The sequence below is a fragment of the Streptopelia decaocto genome (assembly GCF_964273445.1).
Source record: "Streptopelia decaocto genome assembly, chromosome: 7".
Lineage (NCBI taxonomy): Eukaryota > Metazoa > Chordata > Aves > Columbiformes > Columbidae > Streptopelia > Streptopelia decaocto.
This window is the reverse complement of record NC_138661.1, coordinates 25,425,021-25,442,065: the sequence shown is the minus strand read 5'-3', so window position 1 is coordinate 25,442,065 and position 17,045 is coordinate 25,425,021. Positions and strand designations below refer to the sequence as shown.

Here is a 17,045-nt window from a genome sequence, read left to right as displayed (position 1 = left end):
ACCTGTTCTTGAGATCTGCTTGGCAGATCTTGCCAGGCAGCAAACTGAATTTGTACAGTACAGCATTCTGTGTTAATTAGAATAGCCTGATACCATTTTTCAATATGTTTATCTGAAAGCATCTAGTGAAACACTCAACTTCCATTGTAACCAGTGCTGATAATATCTTAAAGTGTTTCTTCTATGGTCCTCAGTATCCTCTTCTTCTTCCCTAGTAGGTGAGACTAATTTGCATCCAAGCTATTGCAATCATATCCATTGTTGCTTTTCTATTGTAGGAGATGCACAGCGTAGCAAGGTTGTAAATCGTGACTTGACACAGAGATTCATGTTCTGTTTCATGCTGCACAGCCTCTGTGGTGTCTGTTTGCTGGTACAATGAAACCTGTGCTCAAGCCCTCTCTTCACTTGAAGTCTGTGGTTTAAGCAACCATTTTACAGAAAAAAATGCTTAAGGTTTTCCTTATGGTTTTGTCCAACCTTTTAATTAAAAAAATCTACCTCTGTCTACTACTCAACTGGCTTCTGCTGTTCCCACGGGTAGTTCCTTTAAGGCAGGTTTTACCGTCTCCCTTAGACTGTAGTTGTATTTAGAATGTGGATGATAGTTTCTTCATTGACAAGCTCTTCCCTCACTCCAGCAAGCTCCAAAGGCCCCATTGGAAATTATATTCCCATTATTAAGAATTCATTTATCTGAAGCAATACTGAGCACAAGAGTCAGTTTAATATTAGAGGCTTTTCTGTGCAAAAGCCGAGCTCAAGTCATACTCCAGTGCAGGTTAAAGAGGAACAAAGGGGAAGGGATAGCCAAGACGTTTGAATGCAGTACCATGTAATATGTATTTGGCCTGTGTTTACCAGGAATACATTGAGCTGTGGTTCTTGGGCAGACAAGAGAAGCAGCTGAAGCAGAGAAAACATCATTGGTAATGTTTGTGGAAACTTGCCCTTAGTTTGGCTGGGATTTTTTTTGTGATATGAGGATGTTATTTCGTGGCCACTTTCATACATATACAAAGATGGAAGGTCCTTTCTTCCAGTTTGGCATCATATCTTTAAAAATAAAGCCCTGATGCAAGCCTGAGTATGTGAGGAAAAGAGAAATACAGAATAGCAGAAGGCTGTCTCTTGCTCCTAATGGGATTTTGTAGCAGCATGTGCGAGTTTGTTTCAGAAGTCAGAAATGAACAGATGTTGGTATAAATTACCTCTGTGTCTGATGTCTTGCAAATTAAAAGCGCGGTTGGCATCACTAAACAATTTCACCAGGTTGGGGGGGGAAGCGGGCGGTGATTATTGTAGCAGGTCGGTAAGAATCTTTAAGCTGCAGCAGAACAGGATAGCAAGGATAAAGGAATGAAGAATAAATTGAGAGGTCTGTGAATTAATCAGAAATGTTAACATCTCCGATGACAAGTGAACAGGAGGGCACGTGCTCTGGAGCAACCCCCAACCCACAGTAATTTCACTCAGCGCACAGAAGGAGTCTGTGCTCTCTGCCTGATTTATAGGGTGCAGCCCTCTTTGGGGGAACAGAATTGTCATGCATTCGTATATCTCCTATATGGGACTTGCACTCTGGAAAACTTTCCACTCTATCAACTACAGTTTGCCTTTGTTCTTTCTTCTTTAAGAGTGTTGTAAAACCATGCACTGTGGATGGTGCAAGGCAGGGAGGTGTCAAAGAACTGGTGCTGAAAATCTCCTAGCTGAAATTTTTTAAAACTTGCATTTTTATTTCATCTTGTTCTTTGTGCATAACAATTTAGTTCTTGACAAAACAAAAATCCACTCTGCCCTCTGCAGCACCTTCTACCTGCATGTCACTTTAGCAGCACTTAGAAGATACAAGCTGTCTTGCGGGTGGGGAAATAGAGGTACAAATGGGTACTTTTGGGCTGGTTTGCACAGAAGCAGAGCTGGGAATGGATCTCAGATGCTATAATGCACAGCTGGAGGCTTGAACAGTGATGTGCTTGAGTCTGCAGCCAGCCTGAAGCGTGTTTCACTCGTGGCAGTGGGCTAGGGACTTGGCAGCCCGTGAATATTGATATGTACCAGGCAGTTTGTAATAACACTAATTGTTTTATGGGGATCTTGTTGATGGCAAAACCTTGTGTTACGATTTTGGGTAGACAAATTAGAAGGTAATAGCTTAAAGAAGAGGCTTTAATGTACAAATTCTATTGAGTGTTTTAAGCTAAACATCTTATTACATTTTAGTTCTGTTCTAATAGATAGTAATGTCAAAAGAAAACATAACATCGGAAGCAAACGCACCTCCAGTTTTTATGCTGATTTCTGTTGATCCTTTCAGTTGAGTGGTCAGGAATTGAATGGGTAAAACAGAAAATGAATTCCCATTTCCACTGTCCAGTGTCTGTCTAGGCTAGGTGTGGGAAACACACACGCTGTCATCAATCCTGTGAAGAAAAACCTTCATATTTTGATGGCTGTCAGTCCAGCACAAAGCTTGCAGCTTAATTTAAAAGAAATGAAAGGAAGCAGCGGTGGGAAGATTGTCTTTCTCCAGGACTCAGTTGCTAATAGTGGTGTCTTTGATGCATTGTATTGTTATTGCAAGACAAAGATAGTATTAGCGCTGCTCTGCCAGCTTCTGAGCTTATGGGCTCACAAGTCAGAAATGTCTTGTGCAGAAAAGTGGCTGTGTAAACCCTGTTGTAATACAGCTACCCGAGATTGATGGTGCCAAGAGTGAGAGAGAGACGTATAAACCTTGCCTTGCTGTATTAAACATTGAAGGACTGACAATGCAGAGAGAGAGAGAAGACCAAAGCTCTATAAACTTTACTTTATTACACCATCCATAGATAAACTGCATTGAAGGAATATAAACCCCATTATATTACACTATCCAGGGACTGACACTGCTGAGAGAGAGAAAAAATGCTGTCTAATTTCTGTTGAAGATCATAGCATCCAGGGACTAATAATCCTGAAATGGAGAAAGAGAGAGTTCCATAATCTCTGACGGATTATAACATCCAGGAACAATTGCTCTGAGATAGAGTGATGGAGATCTGGATTACACCATTCAGAGATGGATAGTATAGAGAAAAGGGGATGCTGCCAGAACATAATGCAGTAGGAATAGAAAGCATAGAGTGTATGTAATGAGACAGCCTGTGGGAATTATTGCTGAGTTTAGGAGATTCCAGGCCCTGCTTGTATTTTTAGGTTGTCAGGAATTCAAGATGGAATAGAGTTTTATTTATTTTTCACTTTAAAAACCCCGCCTCCTGACTTACTATTAGTATAAGCACAAATCTAAATGAATTTCTTATCTTCTGGTTAAAATCTGTAAATTATACAATTGCGTTTGCATTTCTTGACTTTGAAAAAAACATTCTTTTTTTCTTCCCTTGTGATTTCAGCTAGAGAAATGACTCGGGGGAAATTCCTGAACATCCTAGAGAAACCCAAAAAGTAGCTGCCACACCTGGAGTTTGTACAAAAATACCCTAACTGGACCATTTTACGTCCCGTGGATCCAGATGAACCCCAGAACTTCGAAGGAGGGAGTACAAAGCTCTTGCTCTAGACCTTCAGAAGCAAACACCTCTTTTGCTTCCACAGCTCATCTTGTCGTGGAGGGAGACGTGTTGCATACACTGGTCCCAAGGACTGCGATCTGTTGTGTTGGAACTCAGATTTCATCTAACCATAAGCCGTCCAACAGGAGGACTCAGCCCTCACATGCTGTTGATGAATTACCTGGGAGAGTATTTTAATCAGCCGTTCAAAGTGTACAGGCACAGTGTCCTTATTCCATTGCTCCCAGTGGCAGCGCCTGTCCGAAGCTCACAAAAGATCTGACACTGGCCAGTGCGCACCAGGAGGCATCGACCCTTTTGTGCGTCTTTTGTCTTAGATGCGTTGATTTGCTACGTGTAACTTCTGTGCTGAAAGATTTGAGTAGATTTGGGGTGCAGAGTGCCCGGTGGTGCTGGTTTGGCGGGAGCACGTGCTGTTGGTGCCGGAGCGCAGCCTGTGCCATAGTTCTAGTTCCTCGCCGCCTTCAGAGGAGCACGTCTCGTGCTCCAAGGAGAACCTCCAGACCTTCCCCTCACGGCAAAATGGTTCTCTAGTGAAATCGAGACTGGCAGACTGTAGGGAGCAAGAGGTGTTACTGTATCATGAAGGAAAATATCCCTATGGAAACACTGGCCAGTACACAAAGAAACAGGTTTGGCAGACCACTGCAATTCTCTGCATCTTACAGAGCTAGAGACTGAAAAATGTTATAAAGTTGAAAGGTGGTAATATTTTCAGTTAATTACTCCAAGAAGGGGTAACAGGATTGTTAGCTGCATTGCAAAGATGGTCTGCTTGTACAGAATCTTAACGCTTCTGACAATAACATTTTGCAGTATTTTTAATTACTTATAAACCAGCAAACTCAATTTTCTTCCCCTACAAAACCAGAGTTTTTAAGGCAGAATTTTCTGTGACCTGGTCTCTTTCAGTACACCATTTTGGGCTTTTTTTATCTTGCAGTTTAATGTCTTTTCCTTCTGTTAATGCGCTTCTGCATATTCACCCCTGAGAAGAAGTAAGGAGCATGTTCAGCATTTAAATTTTATTTAAGAGAATATTTTTTTTTCATTTCATCCTCTTTCCTTTTCCTAGAAAACAACATTTTAAGCATTAGTAAATATTTTCTTTCTACATTACAACATAATATTGAAACATTGGATGAAGAAGAGAGTTTTTTCTCCATTTAGAAATGTTATTTTCAGCCTGCAGGCTTTTCAAAACTTGTCATTTCCAAGGTTGCAGTCACATGTGAGAGGAGAAATGACTTGCAAATAGGCAGATCATTGCATTTTTCTGTCTTTGCAGAGAGAGGAGACTCTTCTCAGGTGTGTGTGCAATAAAGAGGAGGAGATTTTTTTAATCAAATAGACTTTTTACTAAAAGGCTGGTGGCCTTCTGCTTTGCAGTCTGTGGTCTTGGTTATTACCAGTCAGAACTGGGCTCATTTGGGACAGGTCCTGTTAACAACGTTTAAGCAGTTAAATCCTACATCCCGAAGGACCCTGCACAAATACTGAATGTTTAGGAATGTTAGGAGTCTGATTTAAAACCTAACATATTTCGTTCTATACTTCAAAGTTTATCCAGGGCTGTGTTTAGCAGGAACTCCATCCCTTGAGAACATGAGATTTAAAACAGGTGAATGTGAAGAGAAGCTAAAAGTGGCAATTCAGAGACAGACAAGAAACCTGCTGGTGTAAACTGATGTTGGTGTAGCTCTAAGTATTAAATGATACATTTTGAAAGCAATTTAAAGTCTGTATACTAGATATATAATGTATATATACACATATGACATAATAGGATGCTTCGTCTATATCACCAATATGATTTTGTGCATTTTATAGAGGTTTGTTGATCCAACACATCAAGAAATTGAGACATTAAGAAAGGGGGAGGAATACAGGAGAAGATATGAAAGCCTGGCATGGAAGTATATGTATATTTTCTGATACATTTAGTAAGGACTTTCAAACTTGAGGTAGTTTTTAATAATATACATTTTGTTTGTTTGGCTTTTTTTTAAAAAAAAGCCTTTTACCATATGCAGTACTTATCTTCTATAGGGCAGCCAGTAACATATGCTTTAGAACTGTGATATTTATTGATTTTGTAATTGGCATCTGTAGAGATGAGTCAGTGATGTATTTTTTTTATTGGTAATATTCATATGTATTTTTGTGGGCTAGCTAGAGAATTGTAATCTGTCAGTGATTGTTCTGTGGTTTGATAATAAACAAATGCAAAGCTCAGAGATTCATCTGGGTTTCCAGAATAGCTCTCTGAGATGCAAAAGCTTTTGCTTTACCACCTAGGCAATACTCTCCCTCAGGCTTTTCTTCACACATCTGTATGCCACCACCTCAAGGTTTGGCCTGTGGATGCTCCATTCCCATCAGTAAATGAAAATTTGGCAATATCCAAATGGTACTAAGGGTTTTCATATGCTTTTGAACCCTATTTTTTTCCTTCAGCTATGTCCTTCCCGACATCCCTGCAGTATCTATCTATGCCAGAAGATGTGGGTGACTTTTTTTTTGTGGATAACCATCTGTATTTTGAAACAAGTGACTGAGAAAAGATAAATGATGGGAATGAAGAGTATAAGAAGATCAAGACTTGGTAATATTAATTGAGCTAATGCTTTGCTTTATAAAGTGTTCTCATGTGTTGGTATGTTAAATGTTACTGTGTGATTCTTGGAAATAAACCCAATATGTATTTAGTTCCTTTTAAGTGCCAGTGTTACATATATTCAGTTGTAAAGGTTATTCACTTCAGTCTTGGAGTATCAAATACTTTGCTGTTCAGTTCAACTGAGAAGAAATTCTTGTTTGTTATATTAATCATTATAAAAATAAAAGTCTAGTTGTACTGGCAATTTAAGAACATTTAACTCACTGTTTTGCCGTTACAAAACTAACAATTTTGGAACAATGCTATAACCACAGTTTGCAACTTTGCTTCCTGTAAGTCAAATCACAAAGCCCATCTTACCTGTAATATTCTCCTTGATTATAAATTGTTGTAGGCTTATAGGGAAGGACATAAATATAAGGCTTACACAAAATGATTTTGCTTTAGGGTAACTCACCCAGCATCCAGCAATCTGTTTTAGTTGAATCTGGTCTTCAGTAGACTCCACACTCTCTAAGTTTGTCTTAGTCCTAATTTGTCTGTACTGCCGTCTTCTAAAATACCCCTTGACAGTGAGTTATACAAAGGTTTTGTTATGCTTGTTTTTAAAGGGTGTGGAAGTCATTGTTTGTTTTAAACCTGCTTACCTGATAATTCCATTTTTGAACCTTTTGTTTCTTTTATTGTCAGAAACGGGAGGGGGGGAGGTGCTTGTTTTGTTGTTTTTGTTTTGTTTCTTCTTCTAGTGTGTGCACTACTGCTGTTTTTTCAGCTCCCGTTGTGCTTTTGGTTCCATAGGTATGTTCACCTTCCTTATGTTCACGATGTTCAGTTGTCTTCTATTACAGCCCACCTGAGATGGCATAATCAAAATTGCAGAGTATTCTGAGTGTGAGTGTACTGTGGAGGTGAGTCCTAATTATGGCTTGTATTTTGTTCCTCTGCTGTGTTCTCCCACATCATCACGGGCTAAATCCTGTTTTGAGTATTCCTAAGAACAGGATCATCACTTAGATTTGCAGTTTGTGCAAACAGCTGATCTCATTCACTTGATCTTCACCCACAGTAACTTGTCCTAGGCAACACTTTTTCCAAATGATGACAGCAGTTATGCCAACCACTTCACGTTGAGCAAGCGATACTGGTGAGTCCATTATCAGCCTATGCAGTTATCTAAAAAAGATACATTACATATTTGTCATATGGTCTGAAAACCTGGACTCCTACCACAAGTTCAGTAACATTGCATAAATGTTTCTGTGATGATACTAAACTAATAATAAATGCTAAAGTAACACCAATTTTTAGACATATGCAATGAAAAGAAAAAGACAAATTGCAAGTTACTATTGCAGAAAATCCACAGACTTATGTATTTGCTCTCCTAAAGCCAGCAGTCATTCAAAATGTTCTGTACTGACACTTTAGAAAGTCATTAAATAATCAGTCTATAGTAGAAGATAATTAGTTGAAAGAATGCTCTCTCTGTATCTTCAGTCCAGCAAAATCACATTTGGATGGAAACTTCCCATGGACCAACAAACTCTGAATTGAATGAAAGTGATTAGAACAACAAATACAAATGTTGTACATACATTTCTGTAGTCACTGTAGTGAAAACTTCCCACAATAGAAATACCAAACCCCATGGTTCCTATATACACATTCCAACCTATACACCAGCCAGTGTGCCAAATACTTCTGAAGATACTGTATGTGTGATGCCAAATATGCATTAGCCTTGTAAGAGATGAACTTTGATATTTTTAAAAGGCAAGAAAAGAAAAAAAGAGAAAAAGAAAATAAAAGAAAAGGAAAATAAAAAGGCTGGATCCTTGTAATACCATGACTCTTGGAATCAAAGCTGTTCTAGAGCTATGTTACCTCTGCAAGCCAGTCCTTACACCAGTGCTGGGAGTTTCTGTCAGGAGGATGTGAAATGCAAAACCCTGAAGTCAATTGTGGCCAATCATTTGAAGTCCACATAAAGATATTTAAAAACTCAAGTGGCTGGAGAAGTATGGACTGATCCAGCTTCTGAAGAGTGTAATCCACCTTCTGCATAGAGTATGTGCAATAATGCCATTTTTATTTCGATTGTGCTCGATTTTCAGCATGGTGGGATCTCTTCACATTTTGACTTCATCATCCGCTGAAGCTGCTGATTTTTAGACTTGACCTTTTCCGTCATGTCCCTTTGAGCAGGATGACTGACTCCAGGCAGCTGATGCGTGTACAGAATAGGCGTTTTCTTGTTGGGTTTGTGTGGTTGACCTCTGGCTTGCCTGCTGATTCCTATAATACAGATCAGTGACCAGTGAAGCCAGAACGCTCCCTGCCTGTCTCTGTTATAGACACCTCAGTAAGGAACAGAAAAGAGGAAGAGGGCTGAGCTTGAAAGCCCTTACTTAATTGCTAGTAGGAAAAATGGGTAATAAGAATGACCTTGCACCTTATTTATTGACCAGATCTCTGGGGGGACAAAGTACTTGACTTGGTTCTGTATCACTTGAAAGGCTGGCTCTGTAGCCAATAGCTGATGAGTGGGCGTAATAATATGGGGTAATTAAATTTTGTGCTTGCAGGCACTTGGATGCCAGGGAAGATTTCCCTCCCAAACGTACCAGGCACATCTAACAACTTTCATCATAATCACAGAATTTTAAAGCTTATTCTGAAGCATCAGAAACTTACCATCTTCTGCTTACTACAATAGCCCAAAACACAGCAGGTCACATCTGAAAAGGCAGGAAAAAGGTTCGTCAGCTACGTGAGAATGAGGGACAAGGAACTAGCAGTGGGCACAGATGCTTAGGCTGCCTGGTTCTGTGGCCTTTCCTTTGTTTTTCTCTCGCTGTATTAAAGGAACTTATTAGTTACAGCTAGTTTAAATGGATTTATTTATATATATGCATATTGATTTTACTAAATTGCCTTTCAAGGTACTCGCTGGTGCCTTTCTCTTGTACTCTGCATGGATCAGTTTGTCACCCTGTCTTAGGTTTCTCCCCTGCTTAGCTCACTGAAGCTGAATAGCACATGTTAAACTGTGGACGAAGCACTTCTGGTGAGGCACCTTGGCCTGATCTGCAGGAGGGATCAGTTTGTGATCAGCTTCACAGGAGGCAAAGGGATCTGCACGCCTTAAGTATCCCTAATGGGATCAGCTGAGATATTTTGCTCAAAATGAGCTTGTCATCAGAAATCAGGGAAAATGTTTTGCTGAAAAATACTTTGTTGGTGATAGTTTCTCAAGGAAGTGTCGGATTGAAAGTTAAAGGGAATATGTGTATTTCTTTGCCTTGTTTTGATCAGGAAGTTGGAGCTGGGGTCTCCTACCTCCCTCACAACTTCTCAAAGTTCTTCTGGTTTTAATCATTTTGTGGGCATCTTTAGAAACCTGTCCTGTGAGAGCCAGTATGTGTTCCCTTCCATGGGGGAACCCTTCCATGCTCCTTCCCAGCCTGAACTCCAAGGCAGACCCACAGCATGGCCTCACTGGAGAAAAGCAAGTGCCAGCTGCTGCATTTCTCTAAGGGCAGCTCCCAGCAAGCCTTAGTGGAGACTTAAGGCAAATCTTTGCACTCAAACATTTGGTTTCGATGGTGCATTTCTGCGTGGAAGTGTGGGCAAGGGAAAGGACAAGGTAGGACAGAGGGTTGAATTTGTGTTTCCACCATGTAGGTGGATAGTGGCAATGGAGAGAGGGTAGAGAAGGTCCATGTCCCCAGCAGTGGGTGGCTGCAGCCCAACTGCCGGCCCCATGCCACGTAGCTGGGCCCCAGCTCTGGGCTGCTTTTCTGGATGTTTCTCCCCGTCCCCCTTCTCCTCCCGGAGCCCGAGAGGCGGCTCCCCGTCCGTCTGTGGCACAGGGAGCGCTGGCTGCCGCTCGTTAGGAGAATTCCCCCAAGTCAGACCTATGGTACAAGCCGTGTGAAGCGGAAGACAATTAGGGGCTTATTAGTGTCCTGGGGAGACGTGTAACTTGTGTTGCTGGGACTTACCAAAACAGCGAGAGTCTTACCGGCAAGCTCCAGCCGAGAAAAGACTGAGGGATTGTCTCACCTAATTACGGGGAATGGGCCTCTTTGTGTTTGTGATTCGGTACGGTTGTCCGATCGCTTTTCTCTGGCTGCTGGCTCAGGCCGAGCTGGAAGTGTGCTAATTAGAAGAGAAATGGACGTAGTGATCCTGTCAGCTCTTGTTACCGGCGTGGACAAAGCCGAATATTATTCTGAGGCAGTGTTTTGTGAGTGTCCCCCTTCCAGCTCTCATTAAGGGCAAGGTTGGTGGACGAGGAAGGGACTCGACCACATGGGTTGGCTAATGGAGCACAGTTACCGTTACTGTGCTAATTAACGGGCTCAGGAGGCAAATGTTTCTCTAACCAGCGGTCCCAGCAGCTGCACCTGGTGCTTCCAAAACCCAACCATCTTGCTGGGCAAGCCAAGCAAATGCTGTGTGTGCAAGGGGGAGGGGGTTTACACATGACGCACCCATCAGCCATCCAAAAGTGCACAAGAACCATTAAAAATGGTCAACAGAGAGAGGGAAAGGGCAGCAGGCCGAGCTCCAGCGATCCCTGCTCCCCAGTGCCCCTCACATAGAGTGCAAGTGTTGTCTTCTGCCCTGCAGAGGTGTGAAGTGAGCAGCAGGGAGAGACCTGAGGAATCGCCAGAGCATCCAGGTGCCATCAAGAAATATATCTCCTGTGAGTTGTGATCATCACAGGTCCCAGTGTGGCCAGGAAGGGGAAAGCTGGAAAGGCGAGAGCTGACATGGGAACGAATCAGTTTATCCCTCTCTACGCTGATGGTGGAACACTTACAGTCTGAGGTGAGAAGCCAGTTGTACATATGTATCAGGATATTTCTTTGCCCCAGAAAGGCAGCTAGGCAAAACGGAAATTATTCACATAGATTAAGGCAGGTGAAGTTGATGACCAAAGGAGCCATGGGAAATGCTCAAGAAAATATGTACACTTTCATGCCATTCCCTAAACCTGCTACGGTGAGAGCAGAGAGAGTGACAGGAGAGATGGAAGACACACCAGAGCCAGAGCAGGTCTGCAGTGTCCCAGCAGCTGAGACAGCCTCAGCAGAAGGCAAGAACAGTGCGTGCTGAGGAGGGTCAGTGGAAATGAGCAGTTTTATTTACTTGTCACACAGACTTTCATTTTAATGCATAGATGTTTTTGTAAAGGAATGTAGTAACTTGCAGAAGTAATTGCCAGTCGATGTTTCCAAAGTTATAGGAATGTATTAGTGATTCAGTCTGATTTGGATGTTATGGTCCTTCTAAAGGTCCTAATTAATCTGTCTTTGGGCTAGATGTCATAAAACTTATGTCTTAAAGCTTTCAATTTGCTTTAACAACGTGCTCATTGCATGCACTCACACAGGCTTGGGTACTGTTTTCAGACATATTTGGTTAAATGTTAAAGCTACAAGAGGTTCCCACTTTTCTTTCTTGTGTTATTTGTCCCTGATGGTGAAGCTGTTCCAGCGAGAGGGTTAACTGTGTCTTCCCAAGGCTCCAGCAACAGTCTCCTGTCATCTTGCATGAAGCTCGAACTCTACTCTGTGCTTATGCCTCCTTATTTTTCTGTCTTGGATAGCTGTGAACCCAGCAAGGACACTTTCCCCATGACAGCATGTACACTGTGTCCTAGAACTTCAGAGCTGTGAAAGCCTTTCCCTTTTAACTGGGGTTCATTTCCTACTGGCTGCTGTGATGGCTTGAGCCTTAAGAGTCTTGATGCAGGGACTGATCCTCAAAGAGGGCTTGAGAAGTATCTTCTCTGCAAAGAGGTTTATTCTGGAAGGACGAGATATGTAATCCTCTTACTAAAACCCAGAGAAGAAAGGTGAAAAGCTTTATTGCTCCTGCCTTACTCCAGTGTGCTGGCAGCTTTTATGATGCCTCATGAAGAGAAATATGCAGAGAGAGAAACATCTGAATGCAATTACTCCACCTGACCTGAGGCTCTCTGGTGGGCGCTCAGTGAAAACCTCATCAGCACTGCTTTTGAGTGTCTCAGCAGAACAGATCTGTAAAACCAGTGTCTGAAGAGAATAAAACTACTGTTAGTGCCTGCAGATGGCCACCGAGTGACCACTTACCTTGCCTTCCAGATGCTTCAGTCTTGGTCTAAGGAGGAGTCCCAAATCAATGGCAGAAAACTAAAGACCATCAAACCCACCTCCATTTTCATGCTCTGGAAGCTCAAGAGTTGAGTGATCGCCCTCAGTAAGGGCTGGTGACGGTCTCTGTGTCAAGCCTCCCTTAAGAGGCTGGCAGACACCCGGAGAAAAGTCTCCAGGAAGACACGTTGCTTGTTTTCCCTCTTTATCTCAGTTTCTTTGCCTAAGGAAGTGTTAAGGGTCCTTGATTGTCACACAAAGGGAGAGGTCTTAGTGGCCTGTTACTTTGTGTATAAATAATACCATGCCAAATTTCTGACTTCCCAATGCAGATAAGGATCAATCAAGTATAAAAAAGTGTTGGTTTTGTGTCCTTGTGAGGAGGACCTTCTGGTGAAGAACATCCTCCATACAGATTAGCAGCACTTGAGAATGTCATGAAGAGAGGTGAAAAATATGCAGATGGAGGGAAAAGGTGTGTTGGCTTCTTGTGTCCTTCACTAAGACCTTCTGGCACTCATGTACCACTTACTAATCATAACTAATTGTATGGTACCTGGCCTGTGGGCTGTGTTTGGAGAATATCTCTTTAGCAGTTTGAGCTATCAATTGCATTACAGTACTTATTTAGAGCAGAGTGACCTCAGCATGTATCAAAACTTTATTGTGCTGTGAGTCATAGAAACACGTAGTTAGGTGAAGGTCTCTGTCCGCTTACGAGCGGATGAAGCAGTAAAAGAGCAGGAGAAAAGGAGACACCAACATGTGGAGAGTCTTGTTAGAGGCTGTCCAGCAACGACAACTCAAACCTTATGACTTCTTAGCCACAGTCCAGTGGCCCTTCCAGTGCTTGCCATCTGCCTTGTTTTTTCATTAAATAGATACAGCTTTTACAAAAATAAATAAATAAAATGCAAGCACCAAAGCAACTGACAGGCATTAGTAATTTAAATAATAATAAATTACAGTGTAATACCAGACATTTTAATCTTTTTTTAAAGACCTGTAAGAACTGTTCAGGAAATTAAAATTTTTTAAAAGTCACTTTAATGCAGCGTTAAAGATTGAGAATTTAAAAACAGAACAGTAAAAATGAAGCTTTCTCACAATGCTGTTAACTGCCACAGTATGCACGGTGTACATATGCATTTAGGAGAGTCATAAACATTACGGAAATCCTAATAATAATTATAACATCTTTACTGATGTAGGATGCTTATCCTGACCTTCACACTCAGGCAGAGAGGGTGTAAGTGCTGCTTTCCAGATTTGATGTAACTCTACACTTACTCAGTCCAAATGTTTGCCAACAGACCAGGATGAGAAAAATGTAATTTTCCTAATTCTGCCATGTCGAAATCCTTGCTCTTGCTCTGATGTTCTGTCGGTCTGATCCTGCCTTGACAGAGAACATTATTAAAGTGATCACTACAGCTCTCTAGAGAGCTGAAAACTATTTGCTCCAGCAAAAGAAAGATCGCTCCTCTCATGTGCTTCAATAGTTTTGGAGAGGGAGGAACTTGCTACAGTAAATATTGGCCTATCCCATTAGTGTAATGCAGCTGGGTAAGCCTTACAGGAGCTTCACTAGCAAGTCTCAAAATACTGTTAGCAAGCCATTGGGTGGGAGAGGACTGTGGAAATGGAGTGATATGGAAGACTGAATGAAAAATACAGGTAAGTAAGTGAGAAGAATTTAAAAACAGGGATTTAGAGGAGAGGAGATCAAGAGAGGTAAGAAAGCACAGTTTGGAAGGTGGCAAGGTGTGGGGAGAAGGTTGGGGAGAATGCAAAACAGCAAAGGCAGCCTACTGTTACAAATGCAGTTTAAGAAGAAAAATAATGAAAAAAACAACACAGAAAGGGAGCAAACAGAAATAGGTAGTGTTTTTCAGCAAGATGGAGGTCAGGGAAAAGCAGAAATTTCCTGAGCAGTGGAACCAGCCAGGGAAGCGAGGTTCTGCTTGTGGATGTGTCTCTCAAGACATCTGCGGATTCTCTCATGCCTAACAGAGGGTGTGCTCACACTTCAGTGAGGGCAGTCATTGGATTTCTTTTGTCAGCCACTTCATGTAACAAAATATACAGAAATATATTATCAGCCCTCCACAAAGTTGTCTGAAATTGGCCTACAGGTTCCAAAGTTATTGGGACACCCACGTTCACCTGTGGATGGATGGCAAGATAAAATGGTGAATAGCTGAAATTGCAAATGGATTCAGTGACAGAGAAGGGGAACACATTAGGGAAATGGGGATTTATGTATGTTATTGATATATTTAATTTGCTTTACTGCCAATTTCTTTCCTGGTTTTACATTTAAAAAAAAAGTAAAAAAAAAAAAGTATCTATTTAAAGCCCTTCTCCCAAATCAGCCTGATTTCACTGTGAATGTCCACACTGGTTATTTCTGGGGAGAAAAATCTCTTACTGCAGTTTTGTCTCCAACACGCTACAGGAGAGGCCCCAGGAGCTCCCTTACCAGTTACACCACCAAAACCTGCCTGGGACCTTGTCGACAAAAGCCTCATGGTCCTTCCATACTGGGATGAATTGCAGCTCTCTTACTCAGATGCTCCAGCTATTTTTTCTGCTGTCTTTCACTGCGAATTCCCATCTCACTGGTTTCTGCTGCAGTGCTTCTCATCTGGTGTGTTCTAGTGACCTCCTCGTGACTGGATACTGTGGTTTGGCTAATACTTGAATTTTTACTGGGATCCCATTTTACTTTCAGCTGCTCTATTCCACATGTCCTTCTGTGTTTCAGTCTCTTAAAAAATTGCTGATTTCCAGGCAGAAGGTGTCATGTCAGGAGGTGTTAGATAGGACAGGACCAACTGCTGATCTCTGGGAGGGAGGGAGACCTCTCTCTCCAACACAATACCTTTTTATGCATCATTATCCTTTATTTGCAGGTCTCCCGCCAATTTTTCATTTCATGTGCTGATGTAGCCAAGCCAATTTGAATTAATTTTGAGTAGGATTTATGTATCAAATCTTTACTAAAATCCAAATGTGTCAAATCCATCGTGTTCCCTTCATCCACTCATTTTATAATTCTATTAAAAAAAGCAATCAGGTTTCTCCAGCACAATTTGTTCTTTATAAAGCCCTAGTGCTGATAATTGTTTTCTTATCTGTATCCCTAGGTGGTTAGTGATTTTTTTTTTCCTCACATTTTTTATTCTGTTATTTCACTGGGAATAGATATTCCCGAGAACTCTAAATTTGCCTTTTTCCGTTTTAATGATCAGTGGCAGCTTTCTAGTTCTTATAACTTATCAAAATTATTGTCCTTGGTAGAAAAGAGATTTTGTCATTTCCCTTGTATTGGGTAGATAGATGTTTCTTCAGCACAAGCCCCAATCCCAAAAATTTGAACATACAGGCTGAGTGCGATATATTTGATGAACTAAATGTGCTGTGAGTGAAACAAACGTGTAGAAATCATCAACTTCTTAAGTGAATCCAGTCAGGCTTTCTGCCTGGTAAGATCTATTCTGGGCAATTGTTATTGCCTACTGAAGAGGCATCAGGAGGGTATTTGTACATGTTTTTTATTATAATGTTCATAAAAGTCTTAAACTAAAATGAAATAAAAATAGCATCCAAATAAGCTACATATGTATTAATATACATATGTAAGCTATAAATATTACTGAGGGAAGCTAACAAAAAGAACACTATCAGATCAGTAAATTAATTTAGTCTCAGGATTGGATTGGAGATCAGTCATCAAACTAATGCCAAAATAATCAACTTCTATACATTCTGAGAAGCTGTCCTGCTAAATTGGTTATAAATCCAGCTTGGAGTTAGAGCAAAGAAATCAGAATCTGTACTTTGAAGGGGTATCTGATGTCTTTTAATGTCTAGCACCTACACAACTTCAAAATACCTTTATTTGGGAGAAGGTGTGGATAGATACTCTGAATCAGCTGTCCCCTCACTCCTTTCCTCAGGCTCCTCCAGATCTGCAGGAGGCACCGTGAGTGCATTAGGCAGAAGACCGGGCACAGGCAAACCTCTTACTGCTCGCCCTGACTTCTGCTGCTGGGTGGCAGATCGGCTGGTAGCCCAATGCCAGCCCCACCATTACCAAAGCTCCCTCTTCACCTGGGACTTGCGTTCCTCACCTGGATGTACACAGGTGGCTCCTAGGAAGGAGAAACTCGCTTGGTGGCTTACTCTTCCCAAGGTAACCAACTGCTCTCGGGGACTGCAGGAGACTAGTCCTCCTGGTGACCTGCTGATCTAAAAATAAAGGTTTCCTTCTCTTAGATTCTTGTGGTTCAGGTGGTCTTGCAGCACCTTCAGACAAGTTAGATATGAAGTCTCCCTTGGGATCCTTCAGTTTAATTCAAACAAGTTTGCAACAGGTCAGCACTGCTGCACATGAACAGAAACAGTCTCACGTAAGCTACGTTCTCAGAAATATTATTTATTTTCTACAGCATGGAACAGGATCTCTTTCAGTTATCCTCTCACCTCATAATGTTAAAATGCAGGGCACAAAATAATAAGAGGGTTTGTTCTTATTTGGGTCAAATGTCTTGAAAAAAATCCAGCATTTATTGAGAATTTAATATAAAACTCCTACAGAAATAATGGGAAAAATACTAGCCCAAAGGTCAGTCATTCAGCATTTATTCATCAGCAAAATAAAAATACATTTGGGCTAACAATAAATTTCACAATTGCTGT

At 41.3% G+C, this 17,045-nt stretch overlaps 1 protein-coding gene across 1 annotated transcript in view; it reads left to right on the top strand.

Annotated features, from left to right (window-relative positions):
- Window positions 1–6,452, top strand: part of LIN52 (lin-52 DREAM MuvB core complex component) — a 47,684-nt gene extending 41,232 nt beyond the window's left edge. Inside the window, exon 6 of the mRNA XM_082058131.1 lies at window positions 3,399–6,452. Within this exon, the coding sequence (XP_081914257.1) occupies window positions 3,399–3,454 (56 nt within the window). The 3' untranslated portion in view covers window positions 3,455–6,452. The remainder of the gene's footprint in view (window positions 1–3,398) is intronic.
- The last annotated feature ends 10,593 nt before the right edge of the window (window positions 6,453–17,045 follow it).